At 43.8% G+C, this 20,936-nt stretch overlaps 1 protein-coding gene across 2 annotated transcripts; it reads left to right on the top strand.

Moving 5' to 3' along the window:
* Nucleotides 1-358: 358 nt before the first annotated feature.
* Nucleotides 359-20,833, top strand: epoa (erythropoietin a). 2 transcript variants are annotated; one of them, XM_067400484.1, is made up of 5 exons: nucleotides 359-430; nucleotides 17,313-17,443; nucleotides 17,640-17,726; nucleotides 17,868-18,032; nucleotides 19,312-20,833. In XM_067400484.1, exons 1-5 carry the CDS (start codon nucleotides 418-420, stop codon nucleotides 19,462-19,464), a joined length of 549 nt encoding a protein of 182 aa, XP_067256585.1. In that variant the 5' UTR covers nucleotides 359-417; the 3' UTR covers nucleotides 19,465-20,833. The 2 variants fall into 2 exon arrangements, with proteins under 2 accessions (XP_067256585.1, XP_067256584.1); XM_067400483.1 differs by lacking the exon at nucleotides 359-430 and adding an exon at nucleotides 504-861.
* Nucleotides 20,834-20,936: the final 103 nt, after the last annotated feature.

The following is a 20,936-nucleotide window of genomic DNA, read 5'->3' as shown; positions in this document are numbered from 1 at the left end:
TGAACAAAAGTACCATCTAAAAAGCAGAAGGGGATACATAATTGTGAGTGTTGTTTTATTTCACCTTACCTGGAAGTATTCCAAGTGGAAAATGCAGTTAAAAGATCATTGTAGAAATTGCATTGACAGGAAGCCCTGTTTAGTACACTATTTACTTTTGTCGACTACTTTAAAACGTTTATTATGTGAGTAACAATGAAAGACTAATCCCTTCCAAAACAGGAAGTTGATCTGATAACTATCACGAGACTATATTTAATTTTTATTTTCAAAGTCATGGATTGAAAATAAATAAATAGCTTAGCATTACGGAACCGATGAGTGCTGACAAAACCTTAAAAAGCTTTGGTTGCAATTAATGGGCTATAGACGGAGCTATGGACAAAACGGTGAGGATCCTGTGAGGACTATTCTGAGATGCAGATAACCAGTGAGTAAATTAAACGACCTCAGCCTTTTTTCCCACCTGCTTCTACATTTTGTAGCTGTCTCGTGGATGACAGGTCCATTCTCCACCTCTTACTGGACATTAATGAGAGCGTTCCACCTTTTCTGCTTAATCGCGGTGTCGCTTTTGTGGAGTGAGGGGGATTTTACATTCATAGAAAGCTTGCCAATTGGGTGATGCAGAGCCCAACTGATCTGAGTACGTGCCTCCTGGGAAGAGACGGTGTCATTGTATTTGATCGCGTGTGCGTCTCACAGAGTACTTGGAAGCAGCGCGCAGGGCTGGATGCGTCTGTGCTCCAGTATATTCATGTCTTTTGTGCCACTAGTTGAGCTGTCTTTGCGCGATATTTGTCGTTTTTAATCATGTGTTTGAAAAATGCCAAGTTGCTTTGCGAATGTTTCACTGTTCAGGTAAGATCCTTACGCTTAATTCTAAAATTGATTGTTACTGTCTAAACATGTGGGCTTAGCAACAAGTGGAAAATTGTTATTTTGTCGCGTTAAATTCAATTTAATTTAAGCATTACGTTAACTGTTTACTGTTTATCCATACACAGGACAAAAGGCAACAAATAATCTTTTTTACTAGCATTAGTATTACTTTGAAACAGCGTGAGCATGTAAATAAAAGTGCAGTGTGGTGGAGCAAATCATCACTGGAATTATAATACTGTTCTTTTCTAAACCAAAAATAAAAAATTATGAATTTTTGAATTAATTCAAAAGCTCAGATTCACCAATAGTGATCAATGAAATCACATTTTAATTGTAAGACAAAGAAATGTAGCCTATTATTCATTAAGGAAGTTATGGAGATTATTTTGAGCTCTCAGTATTTCTTACTTGTAATCAATTTGTGTTGGAATTTCCCATGCATGACCTGGCATCTTTATAAGCATGAACTTTACATTACATGAGAGCTGACTCACTCTGTGTAAAACTGCTGCATCATCAAAAGCTGACAATAGACTAGCAAATTCTCTTCTGAAAAAATGAGAGTGACTTTGCAGAAAAAAAGATTAAGCATGTTCACAAATGGAACACAAGAAGAGAAACTTATCACAATGTACAAAAAAATATATTTTATTGTAAGAATCTTTTCTGTTAGCTCTTTTGTGTGCTAAAACATCAATGAATTTCCATAGCCGAAGTCCACTTTTATGAAATATTATTCTTTTAATGATGTAGTGGATTTGTGTTCATACAGTCAATGTATATGATAAAAATTCTAGCTGATATTCTTAAGATCGAAACACACCAAGCTGACGTCGATTAACTAGTGGCAACGAAAGTAGACTGTGGGGTTGGCTCACATCAGCAGCGTCTGTGTCCAAAGTTGGCCTGACACACCAAACCATCGCTAGACAGCCGACGGCCAAGTAGCACGTCCGTTCTGCGCCTGCGTGAGATGAAATGTCTTTCCGAACCAGCAGGTGGCAGTATCCGAACAGCCAATCAGAATGTTCAGATGGCCTGATGGGCCGACGAGCTCTGACGCTGATTCAACATTTCGAATCGTCCGAAAAAAAGCCGATGAGGACCAACTTCAGCCGACGGTGCAGAACACACTGACAAAACTTAGTCGGCCGACGAACAAAAACTGCCAGACCGCCGACCGTCGGCTTGGTGTGTTGCTGCCTTTAGGTCAAGGTCTTTGGTTTTACCAAGGGTAAAACTTGCCACTTTGACAGTGCTCTCTCTTGCAAGGCAAAAAATAGACTCTAGTTGGCATTTAGTGTTGGCACTTTCCCTGTTACCTTTAACATTGGCTAAGATCCTAACTTCAAGTCCTTAGCACTCAGTGTTGTTGGCTGTTCCCTCTGCTGGAGAGTAAGCCATGGGATAATCTCTCGCCCTCTTTGTGTTGCTATCCCTTAGCCATTCAGTCAGGTGTATATATGGCCAAGTGTATGCGTTTGTGCAAGAATATGGAGAGTTAACACATTCTCCACTGAGTGACTTTGAGATTGGTTCTCTTAAAATCATCCTATATTGACTCTGACTGTTTGAATCGAAGGTCCAATAAACATGTCTTTTCATGGCTTAATTGTTGTAATTCAAATATGATCAACTTCATTCCTTCTCTTGAAGTGACTATTCTCTAGTATATCGATTATACTCTTTTTGATAAGTATCTAGATCGATAATTGTAAGTAAGATTAGGAATGCATTAAATTGCTCAAAAGTGACAGTAACTTTTACATTGTAATAAATAAATAAATAAATCAGCATATTAGAATGATTTCTGAAGGAATATGTGACGATTATGTGAAGACTGGAGTAATGATGCTGAAAATTATTCCATAGCTTTTCCATCACATGAATAAATTACATTTTAAAATATATTACGATTTTAATGCGATATGGTTTTACTATATTTTTTTGATCAAATAAATACCTTGTTGAACATGAGACTTCTTTCAAAAACACTTTTATAATGTGACTATGGGGGCATGCAACAGAATCCTTGCATGGTGGTCTCTAAGTGACCTCATTGTAGCGGGGTCACTATAGCTGAATGAGAGATGGAGATGGTGGCTCCCTAAAAGAAATAAAGCACTGTTTACAGAGATAATATTCACATGTTTAGGTGTGGGAGGCCACAGAAGTCGCTATGTTTAATTAAATTATGTGACTGGAGACTTGGTCAGACAGTATAGGCCTAGTTCTAGGAAAAGCTGTTAGGGATTAGCTGATTACATGGTGGACGTGCATTCTGTAGCATCCAGAATGTTTCTGTAGCAGTTTTTGGTTTTTTGATAGGTCATGGTGTCAACAGAACCTCTGTTGCCTCCGTGACAAGACACCATTCTCTGCCAAGATCAACAGTAAAGTGATTTGTCAAGCTGAGGCCAACAGTGAAACTCACTTCTGCTCTTCTTGTCTCAAAGTCTAAAGAAAATTCTCATCATTGACATTCTGCTCTAAATTTGGTCCCAACCTGGAGTGCTTCGTGTGCTCAAGATCAGAGAATTTCCAGAGGGTACATCTGCTTTGATAAGAGTTCTATTGCGTCATAGTCTTCTAAAGCTGAAAGAGTGCATTCAGAATGTTCCAGTAATAAACAAATGCTGTTCAATCACATGACTAGCTACATAGGATGAATACTTATTTACTCAGTGCTTATCTGCCCTAAAAGTACACAAGCAATGTCGAACCTCATGGCTTCAGCTCAGCAAAATAAAGAGAGGAAACAATAGGAAAAGATTAGAATTACAATTTGTTGCTACTGCAAATATGTATTTTTATCATTTCATTTTTGCTTTGACTCAGACGTTAGGTTTCACACAGTCTGAGACGCATGTGATAGAGGATTAAAAGTTGCAGACTAGACATACACAAACACTCTTTCTGTGTAATCTGTCTCTTTATTCCAGATAGACAGAAGAATCAAGCATTGTGTGGGTGTTGTCTTTTTTTAATTAATTTTTATTCTTTATTTTTTCAGATGTTTAAATCTTGACGTCTTTTCCAGGTCATAATGTTGGTTACTGGTCTCTTGACTGTCTTAACTTGACTGGGAAAACAAGCTAATAAATATTTTTTACAGTGATATATTTATTTACAGAGAATAAAAACGGATGGCTATTCACTGCATGCACATCCTGAAAATTTCACGGAAAATTATGACTTCTTAAAAGTGTTCATTGTAGTGGAGGGCCGCGTGAATGAATGCTGGAATCTACAGATTGGGTGGTTGAGTCCAGTTTTCTGTGTTCATCCATTTCCATTGGCTAGATGTCTAGTTCAGGTGCCAGAGGAGCAGAAGTACTTTATATATGGACAAAAGTATTGGGACACTTGACCATTACACCAACAGTGTTGTAACAGCACATTCTAAATACATTGACATTAATATGGAGTTGGTCCCCCTTTGCAGGTATAACAGCTTCCACTCTTCTGGGAAGGCTTTTCACAAGATTTTGGAGTGTTTCTGTGCTCATCCAGTACAGCAATTGTGAGGCACTGATGTTGAATGAGAAGGCCTGACTCATAAACTCTGTTCCAGTTCATCCCAAAGAAGTTCGATAGGGTTGAGGTCATGTTCTTCCACACCAACCTCATCTAATCATGTCTTTATGGACCTTTCTTTGTGCTCTGGGGCACAGTCATGCTGGAATAGAAAAGGGCCTTCTCCAAACCGTTCCCAAAAAGTTGGAAGCATAGCATTGTCTAAAATGTCTTGGTATGATAAAGCATTAAGTTTTCCTTCACTGGAAGTTAGGGGCGTAGACAAACTCCTGAAAAAAGCCCCATATCTTTATCCCTCCTCCACCAATCTTTACAGTTGGCACAATGCAGGCAGGTAACATTCTCCTGGTATCCGCAAAACCCAGACTGCCAAACTGAGAAGCAAGATTCCTCACTCCACCAAACATGTTTCCACTGCTCCAGAGTCCAGTGGCAGCATGTTTTACACCACTTCATCTGATGCTTGGCATTGTACTTGGTGGTGGAGCTACTCAGCCATGGAAACCCATTCCATGAAGCTCCCGCCACACCGTTTTTGTGCTGATATTAATGCCAGTGGAAGTTTGAAACTCTTCAGCTATGGAATCAGCAGAGCATTGGCAATTTTTACACACCATGCGCAGGGGGCGTAAATTTCATCCGACAGTTGGGGGGACAATAAACATAAAATTTCTCAAGCGCAATTTTTGAAGGGGACACAAATAATACAGCCAAAATTTTACTTATAAAGGACATGTAACGTTACACAGAAGAAAACCTTGCTACTATTATTAGTGTAGCATGGAGACTCTGCCATTATGCTCAATGTTTCTCTTTGGTTCAATGAAAAAACTGACTAAATAGACCAAAATATTCTTCTTCAAAACCATTTATTTATTGGAATATTTTTGAAGTAGTTTACAACTAAGTCACCAAAATATGATGAATACACATTGAGCAAAACACACAACAGTAAATCTATTAACCTCACTACAGTTCACACTTATGCTTATCACAATGTTAGTTTTTGTTGATGTGGGTGACTTGGTATCCAACAAGCTAGGTACATTATAATCGCTAACATAGCGGACTCAGAAAAAATCATCAGTTATCATAATTTTTTTTGTTGTTATTGTTATGAATAATTACTCTAAAATAATCACTTTATCCGATATTTTTTAATAAAATAGCCTTGGCAGCCTACTTACTGGAGGTCCTCAACTAACGTTATTATCTAAAGAACTGTTTCTCCCACCGGCTCCACCTGACTTGTACACACACAAGTGTGACGTGCGCGATAGACCAAACCACTGTGAGGCAAGGGAGGGGTGACTCAAAATGTTTCTAAACTTAAAACACCCGTTTGCGTTTGTATTGTCTTACTACTTAAACAATGATTTACGCCCCTGACCATGTGCCTCGTCAGCACTCAGTGAAGCCGTTTTGTGACTAAAGGTGCATTCACGCAGCCTCGTAATTCCTGTAGTTACGAGATTCTAGCTTGTAAAGAGCATTCACGATCTCATAAAGCTCGGAATTACAGCTTGTAAGCTGGGAGTTTCTGAAAGCTCCCACATGTTGTCATCTCGAGGTTCCGGTAAATACTAGGTGACGTGAATGCAGAATAATGCTGAATTTGATAATTCCCACTTCTGAAGTCATGATTACGATCTTATCGCATTCAGGTTTCGACATGAGAGGGCGTTCATGTGCAACTTTTACCTAGGAAACACTGGGAACAGCCTTCACAATTATACCCATCGGCCACTCATTTCTTTTGACTTGTTTGTCTTTGAGCAGCACAATGTCACATTCTTTGATGTTTGTGAAACCACTTGTGACGGTTCTGAGGTGTTCTGAAGAGATTCTCCTTCCTCCACCTATTCCAGAATGTTTCTGCTAATGTCTGAACCTGTTTCCATTGACATAGGAGCATGTCTTTCATGCTGAAATCTTCTTGTGGAGTTAGGAGATTACCGACCTTTTGTGTCAGAAGCATAGATGGTGTTAGGATGAAGGGGAATTCAGGATCTGTGGAGACTGAAATTCGTCCCACAGTTGGAGCGCAAATGCTTGGCAGGATCTCTAATAGAAAAGAATCTTCTGAGAGCATTAATAAGACTTGAGGAAGTCATCGACTCAATCACCTCTATGTGAACTCCTCTGGTACACATGCAAGTGAACAACACTGCCCACCTCTTGCTATTTGCTTGGCCACTCCTTTTGCGGTGTGAGATCACCTCCCATGGCCCAAAAACATCTAAACCCACAAAGGAAAAGGGTGGATCCATTTGCAGCCTTTCCGCTGGCAGGTCGGCCATTTGTTGTTCCTCCATCTTGCCTCTTAGTTTACGGCAAGTAACACACCTCTGGATAATACTGCTAATGCACCGTTCAGCCCCAATTATTCAAAAACCATTAGATCTTATGGTGCCCTCCATAAGATGTCTGCCCTGATGCTGCACACATTCATGAAATGTCTGACCAGTAGGACTGTGAAGTGATGATGAGCCGGGACAATGAGGGGATTTGTTTCTTTATCTCCTAGCTCTGCTTGTCTGATGCGTCCACCAACTCTTAGCAAACCATTGCTTTCGATGATTGGATTCAACTTTAAAAATGGACTATGTGACAGAATTTCACTTGAAGAAGTGATACATTTCAGCTCATCTGTACACACTTCATGTTGTACACTCTTGATGATGATTTTCCTCTGCTTTCAGGAGATCGCTTACAGATAAGCCCATTGAGCACCAATGCCAACCAGTGCACTGACTATCGTTACTTGGTCCAGTGAAACAATGAGCAATGTGATGCAGCTGTGCCACAGCTCTGATGACTGTTCTCCATTCTGAGAATTGCTCAAATCTTTTGGTACCTAACTGATTCACTGTAATGTGGGTAGACAAGACTTTAACCTCTAGGCGAACTTCAATATCTTCCTCTGGGTCAATAAGATCGTATGAGTTTGGGTGATCAGAGAGCTGCTCTGATGGATAGTGCAAAAATGAAGGTCCTGTGAGCCAGGTTGTGGCCTCAAGCTTGGAAGATGAAACAGAATGAGAGCCATGATCGGCAGGACTCATTCAGAGGAAACGTACCTTGATTGTTCAGGCTGAGAAGACTGCCTGATGCGCTGCACTCTGTTGCTCACATATATATACGGAACCGTCTTGACTCATTATAGATGTAGCCTAATGGGGCGTTCACACCAAATGCGAGTTGCACAAATAAATTGTGCTATTCACGCGTAGTTGGACGCTTGAACATTTTGAGTTTACTCGCTTCATTCACGCATGAAATTCACTTCACAACAGATGTGAATTCGCGTCATGAGAGGGGCTTCTGCCAGGCGGCTCCAGTCTCATTTCTGCACACTTCCTCTGAATAAACACATCAACTCATCAGCGGGTAAGTAGTTGTAAAACAATTTGGCAGCTTTAGCTAGCTTGTAGTCTCAATATGTGTAGCCAGGTGTTTGTCACTCTCACATTCAGAACATTTAATTGACACATCACAATTCTTAGCCACATATTTGTTAGATGAGCAGCATCTAAAACAAATGGACAGCTCCCTTAATATCCTTTTTCGTTTCTCTAATGGCTTTTCTCTGAAGCCTCTGCATTTCTTGAGAGGATGAGGTTTATGATGTATTGGACATTGCTTCTCAACCTTGTTGGTTCCTCTCTGGAGACTCTTGTTATGAGAAAGTTTAGAGGAGGACATCACATCCTTTTTATGAACCAAAACAGGTTTATGAACATGGGTGTGGCTTTCATTATACCTGATCTTTCCACCAAGGTTTATGGAAAGCAAAGAAAAATTGAAGCTTGGCTGTACTTCTGCACACACAAATTCCACAAAGAAGGAGAATGGTGGGAGAGAAACTCCATAAGTGTACTTGTAGTGTGAACCCCGCACCATCCACTTTTCTTGTAGTCCAAAGGGCAACTTTTGCACAATAGGATTGACTCCTCTTGCTGTATCTAGATAAGTGAGCCCAGGTAGATCACAGCCATTCTTAGCTGCTTCAGTCTCTGAAAGCAAGTCTCCTAATTCCCAGAGCTTATCATGGTCTTTAGCTGATATTTTTGGAAAAGTCTCTATTTTTGTGAAGAGAGGTTTTTCAATAGTTTCTGGAGATGCATCATATCTAGCCTCTCCCATATGAGATCAAGACCAGCTGGTAAATTCCTTACATTCACAGATATAATGTGACAGGCATGATCTGCTGAATCTCTCCCCAGCCATCTAATCAAAAAATCAAATTCCTCACCTGCTGTAAGATCAAGGTTCTTGATGGCATTGAGAAATGATGATTTCCAGGCCAGATAGTTTTCAGGACGGTCATCAAATGTGTTAAGCCCAGATGTCACTAGCTGATTTCGGGCTAAAAAATTAGCTAAGTCATACGTGGCTGCATCTTGACTAGAGTGATGAGTAGGATGATTTGTGTCTCGTCTAGGATGGTGCATGGGAGCAGCTGGACTCTTAAAATGGTGTGAGAAGCTATGTGGAGAGTGGGGGAATGGAGGTTTACACTGCTGCCTTTTCTCACTGCAACTGTATTGACTGGCATTCCAAGAGGACAGAACATGATACACCGGTGAAGAAGGCTTTTTCTCTATATCATCCTCTAAATTTTAGGGTAATTCAGGATTTGAATTCTCCGGTACAGTGTCACTGGGCTTACTATGTTGTTTTACATACTCTTCAGTACGTTGCCTAGGCCTTGGCTGTGGAAGGTGGATAGTTGAATTTTGATGTATTTTTTTTCCTCTAGATCTGCGACAGCTTCTGCCGCTTCTGCCATTGCAGTTTCGCATCTCTCTATTTTTCCATTGCGTCTAATGTTGCTTCAAGACGAGCTTTCTCTATTTTAATTTCCATTTCCCTCTTTGCAAATGAGGTTCTTGCCTGTGCAGCTTCTGCCTTTGCTCTTGCTTTAGTCGCTGCCATGCTGACCATGGACTTGCTGGAAGTAATGGAACATAGAGATGAAGCTGACTGACTTTTGTCATCTTCCATGACTGGTCCGAAATATGAGCTTGATAGATTTTACCATGTGGATACTCTGCAGTTATCGTGTTAGCCTCTATGCTGTAGATGACAATAGCAGATGAAATCCAGCTTCCATGTAACAGCTCTTGTATGAAGCTTGCCTTTCCCTTTCAGTCGGTCACGTTCGACGTACGTCAGTAGTGACCGACGAATTGGGATATCGCTAGAGAGCCCCTATCAGCTTCGAGAGAACTAAAACAAGCCAATGGAATTGGCGTGCGATATTTGCATAATGCGCACCTCCCCTAACAGGTGGATATAAAAAGGGGGCAGATGCAATCGCACTCTGTCTTTCGCTTCGGAGCCTACCTGGTGTCCTGCGGCTGTTTGAACTTCAAGCCTCTGAAGAAGTTTCGGCGCTTGTGTTGGTGTGACGACGCCTGCAGCGAGGTCGCGAGTTGGAGTGAGCCGGGTGGAAACATCCAATGTTTTCCCAGCGTTCCGCTGTAATTCCACTGGTTGGTCTGCGATTTGGTCTGGTTCCTCCTGTGTTTTTCTAAACACGTCGTGACGCTCCCTGTGTGTCTCGACACAAAAGAGCTGAAGTTTCCCCTTCTAAAAGAGCTTCACAGACAGACACTGCGTCTTTTTCAAGATGTCATTCTGTCTGTGCGTTTCTGGAGGCGGTCGTTTCCTATCCTCTCTGACGGCCACGATCACTTTCTCTCATGTCTGCTTAGCGTGCTGAGACTGTGTTTGTGGGTGGTCATATTTTCTTATGGAAATATGTCCACGTCGGCGCGTTGTTTGCTCGCCTTTCTCGTAAGGGCTTGAGCGCTCAGCGCGCCGTGTGCCGTCGAATTGCCGGCTGACAGCGCGCGTTGCCACGGCAACCCTGCGCGCTGTCTGGCGCTCTAGATGCACGGTCGAGACTCGGCTGCCTTTAATGAGGTGGAGTCCCCTCACTTATTCCCCGATCTAGTTATTTTTCTGAATCAGAAAAGTGCTACTTTGGTTAATAAGCCTGGGTGACCAGAGGATCACAGTGGGGCAATACCCGCCGACTCATTCTCCGTGGGCCCCCACTCCTCTAGTGCATCGCAAACATGTTGTGACTATGTTCGTGGGTGGATCATGTTTAGATACATGGCCACGTCGGTGCCCAGGGTGCCGTGTGTCGTCCAGTTGGGCGGCCACGTTCACTGTCCAACATGGCTGGTAGCTTCTGCATGTGTTGCTGGTCCTCCTTAAAATAAATATGGAGGACCTAACATCTTAGTCAGGGCTCCAGCAGAGGATCAGATGTCGACTGCTACATTGGAGAGAGTATTGTTGGGCTCTGAACATGAAGATGAGGCTGAGCGTCCCACGGTTGTGGCGTGCTCATGCCGAATCGGATTCAGACTTGGCAACCATGCTTTCCCGGGCCCCTGGGGGTGTCGTGCGACGCGTACTCGCCTTGCCGCGCCCTGGCTTAGCCCGGATGTGCATGAAAAAACTTGGCAGTTTGTGGCCTTTTTTGGCGTTAATATGGAACGCCAAGAGGGTCATAATCTGCACTACAAGTTTTTTCTCTCACTACCCCCTAGGGTGGGGTGGCAGTGCTACGGGCACACCACCTCTGCCCTGCATGAGTCTTGGCCCCTGGCAAGTCTGCAGTAGGTCAAAGCACTCATTGCATGTGGGTAGTTCTGAGTCGGGGTTGAGCTACGCAGGATGCAAATCAAAGCGCAGGCCCCTGGCCAGACAATGTCCACCATGGTGGTCCAGAAACACCCCTGGCGAGTCTTGCTGGGATGTGCCATCGTCAAAGTGTGCTTTCTCGATGCGCTCATCTCACAAACTGGCCTTGAACCCAGCCCGCTCAACCCGCAGTCACCTGACTAGCGGGAGACGGTCCTGGAGATATGGCGACCTGGAGCTGACGTAAACGGTTCTTTCTCCCCGGAGGAGGGCCGGGTGGAGAATTGGTCTGTTCCGCCGCTGGCTCTCCGGAGTTCAGCGGTACCCACTAAGAACTGTTTTCCGATCCTCTGCGTCCCAAGAGTGTGGCTGGCGATGTGCAGCACCCCGCGTTGCTACTCCCAGCCCCCTCTCACCTCGCCAGCAGGTGTCAGTGTGTTGGTGCAGGCCGCGCCCCGTGTGCCGTCTCCCATACGCACTGCTACCTCGCAGAGTCTGATCACACTCTGGGCCGCTACCACACTGCCCGAGTCGGGTCCCCGTACTCTGGTTCGCTGCCCCACCCCCGGTACGTCTGTGGTGCGTTTGGTTCTGCTGGCTCGGTGTCTGGAGGCCTGGTTAGTGCCCCCAGCCCGTTCCGCTGGCTCATGCGTACTATCAGACTCGGCTATGCGATTCATTTCGCCCGGTGTCCTCCGGCGTCCAGGGGTGTCCACTTCACTTAGGTGTCGTTGGACATTGCACCTGTTCTCCGAGTGGAGATTGCTGTCCTCCTGGCGAGGGATACAATCGAGCCGGTCCCTCCAGCCGATTTGAAGTCAGGTTCAACCCTACTTCATTGTACCCTAAAGGGCGGTGGGCTATGGCCAATCCTGGATCTGCGCGTCTTGAACCGGTACCTTCAGGCTGCCGTTTAAGGTGCTCATGCAGAAGCGCATTTCGAGTGCGTCCGTCCCGGGGTTTGGTTTGCAGCATTCGACCTGAAGGATGCATACTTTCATGTCTCGATTCTGCGCTCGGGTCGAGCATGTCAGTACAAACTCCTACCCTTCGGGCTGGCCCTGTCGCTCCACGCCTTACACGGTTGCGGAGGTGGCCATTGTTCCCCTCAAGGAACAGGGCGTTCGCATTCTCGACTGCCTCGACGACTGGTTGTTCCTGGCCAGCGCGCGAAGCAGTTGTGCGTACACAGGGAGATGGTTTAGCTCACCTCAGCCTGTTGGGTCTTTGGGTCAGCTGGGACAAGAGCAAACTCGCCCCCGGGCAGAGGATCTCTTTTCTCAGTCTCGAGCTAGACTCGGTCGCCTGGATTGTGCGCCTCTCTGAGGAGCGCGTCCAGTCGGTGTTGAACTGCCTGAGTTCGCTCAAGCGCAGGATGGCGGCCCCACTGAAAGACTTCAGAGGCTCCTGGGGCATGTGGCATCTGCAGCCGCGTTTCGCCGCTCAGGTTGCTCCATATGAGGCCGCTTCAACACCGGCTCCGCGACTGGGTCCCGAGATGGCCATGGCAGCGCAGCACGCTCAGTGTCCTCGTGACACGGAGCTGCCGCCCTACCCTCATCCGGTGGTCGGACCCTTTGTTCCTGCGGGCGGGAGTACCCCTTGGACGCTGTGGTCCACACAGATGCCTCTACCACCGGATGGGGGGCCATGTACAACGGGCATGCGGTTCGGGTCTTGGACGGGGCCTCGACTGCATTGGCATATCAATTGCCTCGAGTTGCTAGCAGTATGTCTTGCACTGGGCCGCTTCAAGGAGCTGCTGTCAGACAAGCATGTACTGGTCCGCTCGGACAAGCACGGCGGCCGTTGCGTACATCAACCATCAGGCTGGTCTACGCTCCCGTCGCATATCGCAACTCGCCTGCCATCTCTTGCTATGGAGTCAGAAGCATCTGAGGTCGCTTCAGGCCACTCATGTCCCAGGTGTGCTTAACCGTGCAGCCTACGAGCTCTTACGGCAGCCTCCACTTGCGGGCAAGTGGCGGCTCCATCCCCAGGCGGTCCAGCTGATCTGGCACTACTTCGGCGAGGCCCAGGTAGTCCTGTTGCCTCCCCAGGAACTGCCCTCGGCCAGTGGTTTTCCCTGACCGGCGAGTCGCTCGGCACGGATACCCTGGCACTCAGCTGGCCCCGGGGCCTACGCAATATGCGTTTTCCCCCAGTGAGCCTTCTCGCACAGCTCCTGTGCTAGGTCAGGGAGGATGAGGAGCAGGTCTTGTTAGTGGCTCCATATTGGTCACTCGGACCCGGGTTTCGGACCTAATGCTCCTCACGACAGCCCCTCCTTGGCCGATTCCTCTGAGGAAGGACCTCCTGACTCAGAGATGGGGCTTCCTATGGCACCCGCGTCCCGACCTGTGGAACCTCCACGTGTGGTCCCTGGACGGGATGCGGAGGTTCTGGGTGATCTCCCGCAGGCGGTCGTAGACACCATCACTTCCGCTAGAGCTCCTTCACGAGGAGCCTCTATGCGTTGAAGTCGAACCTATTCGTTGAATGGTGCTCCTCTCGCAAGACGAGAGGACCCCCGATCATGCTCGGTCAGATCTGTGCTTTCCTTCCTGCAAGAGGGCTTGGAGCGAAGGCTGTCTCCCTCCACCCTCAAGGTGTATGTTGCCGCTTCGCTGCACATCTCCATGCAGTTGATGGCAAGCCCTGGGGAAACACGGTCTGACCATCAGGTTCCTGAGGGGGGCGAGGGGACTGATTCCTCCTTGCCCACCCTCCTTACCCTCTAGGGATCTCACCTTAGTTCTTAGCTAACTTCGGCGTCATCCCTTGAGCCTTTGCAATTAATCGAGTTAAAAGTACTGTCTCTTAGACCGTCCTCCTGGTTGCATTGGCCTCATGTTAAGAGGGTAGGGGACCTGCACGCATTTTCGGTCGACGAATCATGCCTGGAATTTGGGCCTGGGGATTCTCACGTCTTCCTGAGACCCCGGCCTGGATATGTGCCCAAGGTTCCTACCACTCCCTTCAGAGATCAGGTAGTGAACCTGCAAGCGCTGCCTTCGGAGGAGGCAGACCCAGCCCTAGCTTCGCTTTTTCCAGTTCAAGCCCTGCGTGTTTACGTGGATAGAACTTGAAGCTTAGGACCTCAGATCAGCTCTTTGTCTGTTACGGAGACCAGCAGAAGGGAAAGGCTGTCTCCAAGCAGAGGATGGCCCACTGGTTAGTGGATGCCATCGCCCTGGCTTATGTTCCCAGGGTGTGCCTTGCCCGTTCGGGTTGAGAGCCCACTCCACCTGAGTGGCCTCTTCCTGGGCGCTGGCTCATGGCGCCTCGCTGACAGATTGTAGAGCTGTGGGCTGGGCGACACCCAACACGTTTGCTAGGGTTTTTAGCTTACGTGTAAGCTGGTTCTTCCCGTGTACTCGCTTCCACCAGCCGGTAGACGCGTTGAACCTGTGCTCGTGTCGGCTTGCAATGCCACTCCCGCCCCCTGGGCAGGATATGTGCATCTGTTGACTCCAGTCTTGTTCCCCGTTCGGTGAACCCTGTCGAGTTCCTCCACCTCCACCTTCGGCTCGGGCATTGCGGAGTGTCTGATGCCAGACCAACATCCATCTTCGATGTTGTCTGTTGGTTGGGTTCCATATGCTGCAATCCCTCTACGTGAGTGATTCCATATGTGTATTGTCCACGGTTACTCCCTACGGTGAGCCCGTGTCTTTCCCTTAGCAGAGCTTCTGCTTTCTCCTGTCAGATGAGTCTCCCCCTACTCAGGTGGAGCCATCCCAGGGACTCATATGCGTTCTGCCCTGCGGGCCAGTCCATATGTTTTCCATGTAAATTCCTTCCCCTCTGGGTAGGTAGTGGTTCCGCAGCGTTCCTTACGGGTTCGCTTCCCCAGTGTAGTCTAGTTTACTTAGTGGGTATATCGGAACAGCAGTAGACTTCCCGGCGTAAGCTCGCCCCTTCTCCGTCCCCTTGGTGCGACGGGCGGCTAGAGCCTGCGCTGGGCACTGGAAGGGGTTTCGTAACTGTGGCGTTTTAGTTGGGATCCCAATTCGTCGGTCACTACTGACGTACGTCGAACGTGACCGACTGAAAGGGAACGTCTCGGTTACGTATGTAACCCTCGTTCCCTGAAGGAGGGAACGGAGACGTACGTCCCGTCGCCACAGTTTCTGTACCCTCGCTGCAGTGCGGACACCGGTTGTCTCCTCAGCGAAAAACAGAGTGCGATTGCATCTGCCCCCTTTTTATATCCACCTGTTAGGGGAGGTGCGCATTATGCAAATATCGCACGCCAATTCCATTGGCTTGTTTTAGTTCTCTCGAAGCTGATAGGGGCTCTCTAGCGATATCCCAATTCGTCGGTCACTACTGACGTACGTCTCCGTTCCCTCCTTCAGGGAACGAGGGTTACATACGTAACCGAGACGTTTTACTGTACTGGCTTCGTACCCAGCAAGCTAAACACATCCACTCAATAAACAGTCTTGAGACCGGAGTCTTCATTTTGATTTACTGAATAAATGTGTTAAAAGGCAGTGCCTCCTTAAGCGTTGTAAATCGGATGGACTGACACGGCAAATTAAACGTTCGCTACCATGTGCTGTGCGCGTTGTTCTTTTTGAACCCCGGAAACTGAATAAAACAAATTCAATCTGCAGAATATAAAATTACCAGCAGGGGGAGCAAAAACGCTAAAATAGGCAAATCCAGAACAGTAGTGGTGCTACCCCTTGTGGCAAGTCTTGGTATTATGCGCTTATAGCATGTTTGCTTTAGTGTTATTAAGACAAAACCAAGTCAGGTTTATTGCCAATTGTATTTCAGCAAAGCAATGGAGCAATATAACCTCCACAGGAAAATATAGTGCAAGCATTTAACACAGACTCAGTAGACAAATTACATAGGAATATCAGCATGATAGTATTCTTGTTTACTTTACATTTGTGTTTTTCCTCAGTTGTTAGTTGCTTTGATGTAATGTAATGCAGTAAATGTCAGTAAATTACAAACAATAAATAACACTGTATTTACACAGCAATGGAGGTATATGCCTACACTAAACTAATTGGTGTTATGTATTGTATATAGTGAGTATGCACACCCAATGTTATTTGATAATCTCAGATTGATATTATATAGAATCTATATGTTATTAAATTTAAACCATAATTAAACTAATTAAAGTAATATAATAATAATAAATGAAGTAAATCAAATTGGTTACACTTTATTTTAGGGCTGTAGTTACATTGTAATTACTAAAATAAGTACTGAGTACTATTAATTAACTACATATACTTACTACAGAGTTACAGTTACAGGTTTGGTTTGGTTTAGGGTTAGTTACTTGTAGTTATGCATAATTTACTCATATTACTATAGTAAGTACATGTAGTAACGTGTAACTACGGCACAGTAAAATAAAGTTTTACCATTAAATCTATATGTAATTACATTTAAACCATAATTAAACTTTAATTAAACTAAATTATAAATTAAACCAGTATTTGTTCAATAATTATAATTCAGAGATTTATTTGTATTTATTAATCCTTAAATATCATTACTGTTTTATTCACAATAATTACACTTCCTGCCTTTTTGTATTTACATAAACAACAGAAAACTCTTTATTTTTAAACAAAAGTACAGTGTACAGTATTTGCTGTACACTTTACTCCCATACAGTTTTTCTGAAATGTTGTTGTAACTTGCTAAGGACCACTTCACTGTTTTTGAATTATTTGATGTTTGATTTCATCACTGGTTCCCTCAACATCATATGTGCACTCCTCAAAAACAACGCTGATTGCTGAAACACTGAAATATATAAATTAAAATGTGTATATATTTAAATGGGATGAAAGATATAGAATGTAGGCGAACGTTAACTTTCTTACTGCGTCCAAGAGTATGATGTTCCACATGTAATTTTAACAAGAAACGATGCTTCTAACCACAGCTCCAGATCTGTATTTCCAACCACGTATGTTTGCAAAACTGTTCGTTGGAACTATGGTTTTGGGAAATGCCAAATCATTCAACTGTGTTGGTAACGAAAGAACTTGCAACCATATATATATCATTAGTATTGCCACTAACGATGCTTTTGGGAAACACACCCCTGGAATATGTTTGTCCTGGCTTGACTGCTGTAGTTGCTAGATAGGATAAGTGTAAAAGTGCTGTTCGTTTTTTAATCTCATCCAAAGTTTGAATTAGTTTTGAACTGATCTTCATCTTCATCTGTCTGTGTGTATCAGGACTCTTTGCCTTACTGCTGATGGTGCTGGAGTGGACCTGTCCAGGCCTGTCCTCCCCATTACGCCCCATCTGCGACCTACGTGTCCTCGACCATTACATTAAGGAAGCATGGGATGCAGAAGCTGCTATGGTGAGAGACATGCACATGATGGCTAAAGCTGTGATCTAATAAACACATTTCATTGGAATTTCAAGGTGTTCACATTGGACACTTTCTTGCGTTCCATCTGTGCAATTTTAATCTTACGCATGCATCAGGCAAACATTTTTGCAGACACAATGTCAAGCTAAGAATTCTCACTATGTGAATGTTCTTGTTATCGCAGAGAGCTTGTAAGGATGATTACAGCATTGCAACAAACTTCACTGTTCCTCTGACCAGAGTTGATTTTGATGTCTGGGATGCGATGGATGTAAGTTACATGAAGCTACATGTTCCTGTTGTGAAGATTGTATTATAATATAGTCATTTCCAAAATCAGTACCTTAACTTAATAAATAACATGTTTAACACTCTACATTTAGTTTTAATATTCCTTTATGAATCTCTTCAGATAGAGGAGCAAGCTCAGGAGGTCCAGTCAGGCTTACACGTGCTGAACGAGGCCATCAGCTCATTACAGGCATTTAATCAGACTGACTTGATACAGTCCCACATAGATGCCAGTATTAGAAACATTGTCAGCATCAGACAAGTGCTGCGAAGTCTCAGCATACCGGTGAGTTACACAGGCCTCTTGAGTCTCTTCTGCTCTCCAAAGCTGCATTTATTCGATCAAATTGACCATTGATTTGGTCACAGAAATCTTTTGCAACTTTTGATCAAATTACTGTGTCCTTGCTGAATAAAAATATTCATTTCTTTCAAAACAACAAAACAAAAATGTTACTAACTCCAAACATTTAAATGGTTGTGTACGTTTTGGAATGCAGAAATTACATTCGTTAATGTAACAGTTAGGGTAATACATTTAGAAATGAATTTGCAATTGGCAAATGCTTTTTTCCCATTTAAGATATACATTTGATTCAATATGCATACTTTACATCTACATTACATCAGCTTGTCTGTGGCCTGGGAATCAGACCCCATGACCTTGGCATTGCTAGCGTCATGCTCTACTACTCAGGCTACGGGAACAGGAAAATGGATGTTATGCTAATCAAGTGCAGTGTACTACAAACTTATGTCAGCTTCAGGAAGAGAGCATGTTCGTCACTCTGATTGTGTCATAGTGTTACATAAAAACAAGCAGCGACTATGGGACTACACTTTAAAAAGTTTGTATAAAAATTGGGTCCCATGTAGATACATGAAGGAATTTTCCGTATTGATTTTTCAGTTTTTTTTTTTTTGCTAATTTTAAATTACTCATTTTATTGTGTTGTGTTTTAGGGTTAAAAAAGTGCCCATAAACTTAACGGAAAATATCCTAGCAGAAAATTACATGTACCTTTTGTGTTTTTTTACTGATTTGTGTCTAAAATGTAAAACTTTCACAGAATCTTTGAGTCAGTGTTATTTAGTTTTTATTTTAATTTTATTATAGTTTTATTAATAATTGTAGTTTGTAGATAAAGTAAAGTTTTCATGCTAATTGTAGTTTAATTTTTAGTCATTTCGCTATTTATTCTTTTCTTTTTCTTTTTTATGGCTATTTTAGGATTCATTTTTATTTTAGTTTTAGTTTTTATTTATTTCCAGTTAATAATTTTTGGGCTTCCATTTAAAGAGGACCTATTATGCCCTTTTACAAGGTCCAGATTTAGTTTTTTTGATCAACTAGAATAGGTTTTCATGTTCATATTTGATATTGTTGCAGAACCTCTCTTCCCTGTCTGTCTGTAACGCTCTGGGTAGCGTTTTCCAAAAGCATCGTAAGCCTAAGTTGATCGTAGCTCCATTGGTTTCAATGAAGCCCCTCCTTCTGAAATGTTCAATGTGCTGTGATTGGATACGCTTAATTATGCTTTAACTAATTTCTGTTTGTCTCTCAGGAATATGTACCTTCAACCAGCGGTGGAGAAGACCAGGAGACACAGAAAGTATCCTCAATCTCAGAGCTGTTTCAGGTCCACATCAACTTCCTGCGGGGAAAAGTGCGTCTTCTGCTCGGCAATGCACCTGTCTGCCATCAGGGTGTCAGCTGATAGACAACCGGGGCAAGAGTCAAACTACTTGGAGCTCCTCATGTCAGGAGGCAGGATATGGACTATTGCAAAGGATATGTCACTGAAGTTTGAATGACTGGGAGTCGTAGCACTTTGAAAGATTTACAGACAAAGGGAAAAGAAAACATCCCCCAGAATGCTAAGCACCCCCTATGGCTGTCTACTTTCTCTGTGTTGAGCATTTGCAAACCCATCTGCATTACCTGGCAAAATCATAAAAGAAGGAATCATAAAACTGCAAGAAATCACTCCTCTTTCCCCATATGACTGATAGCACTTGCCCAGCTCGATTGAGAAGGTTTATCCAAGACTTTTTAAAAGTGTTTTGTATTGCTTATGAAATTGTCATTATTTATATAGATTATATATTTCCTAGAGCTGGAATCACTGGCTGTTGCAGGTTCTTCTCTGAAACTATTCAAGTGAAGACCTCTCCTCCTCCATTCACTGTGGCCTCAAGCACCTCCAAACGTTGAACTGTTCATAGAGAAAACTATTTATCAATATTAATTATGCACTGTAGGTTTTATATTCATTTCATTGTAAGTGTATGTGTAAATGAATGTGTGACTTTTGAGAATGCTGCAGGGAATGTTTTAAGTGTCGGGACGAAGGTTGTAATGCTGAATTCTTACGGGTCAGTTGGGGTGAACAGGAAGGACTAGATTGCTGCTTGCGTCGGGGGAATTGGAAGCTTTCGTGAGAGCTGATGAGGCTCTGTGTTAGCTCATGTCTGAATTACGCCGATGAGCGCGGTCTTGTACAGATAACGCTGGTGCCAGGAAAAATATTGATTAGTGAATGACGAACATCCTGGCTTACTTCCACTTCACGCTCAACGCGGCATACTTTCCTTTGGGAAATGATTGTAAGGTTGACATTTTGTTTCTCTTTTTCTGTATAACTTGTCTGTGTGTTTTCATGAATAGCCTGTTTTTTTTTTACATCTCTGTCAGTCACTGTCTGGGTGCAACAAAGTATGTTTGTAGATGTTTTTTTCCTGTTATTTTGCTGTTGTGTGGTTCTTTCATCACAGTGTTATTTGGTATTCAAATACAAAGTATTATTCTTAGCTAAAAAAAAAGAAAATAAAAAAAAATAGAACTGTAAAAACAAGGAAAGAGGAAGTTTTTCTGTTTGTCTAATGAAGCATCTCTGCTGAGAATGTTCCAATACACTGTTCACCATTCTGTAAATACATGAGATTCCAAGGTGAATTTTCAAAGAATTTGAAGAGTGAATTATATAGGCATACATTATGCCTAAGCCATAACTGGATTATAAGTATTGCATTTTTGTCACGTTGTTTCCTCTGAAGAAATTTAGTCAAACCACTAAATATTTTTGAACACCAGTTTGTGTCATTCCTTTCGCTTTGCCACCAAAATTTCTGCTCTTTTAAAGTCTGGTCAAGAATGGCTAAACAAACACTTTGATCCAGCCTATTACTG

Source organism: Chanodichthys erythropterus, chromosome 11, assembly GCF_024489055.1.
Source record: "Chanodichthys erythropterus isolate Z2021 chromosome 11, ASM2448905v1, whole genome shotgun sequence".
In the NCBI taxonomy this organism is placed as follows: domain Eukaryota; kingdom Metazoa; phylum Chordata; class Actinopteri; order Cypriniformes; family Xenocyprididae; genus Chanodichthys; species Chanodichthys erythropterus.
This window is presented reverse-complemented; position numbering and strand designations above follow the sequence as displayed.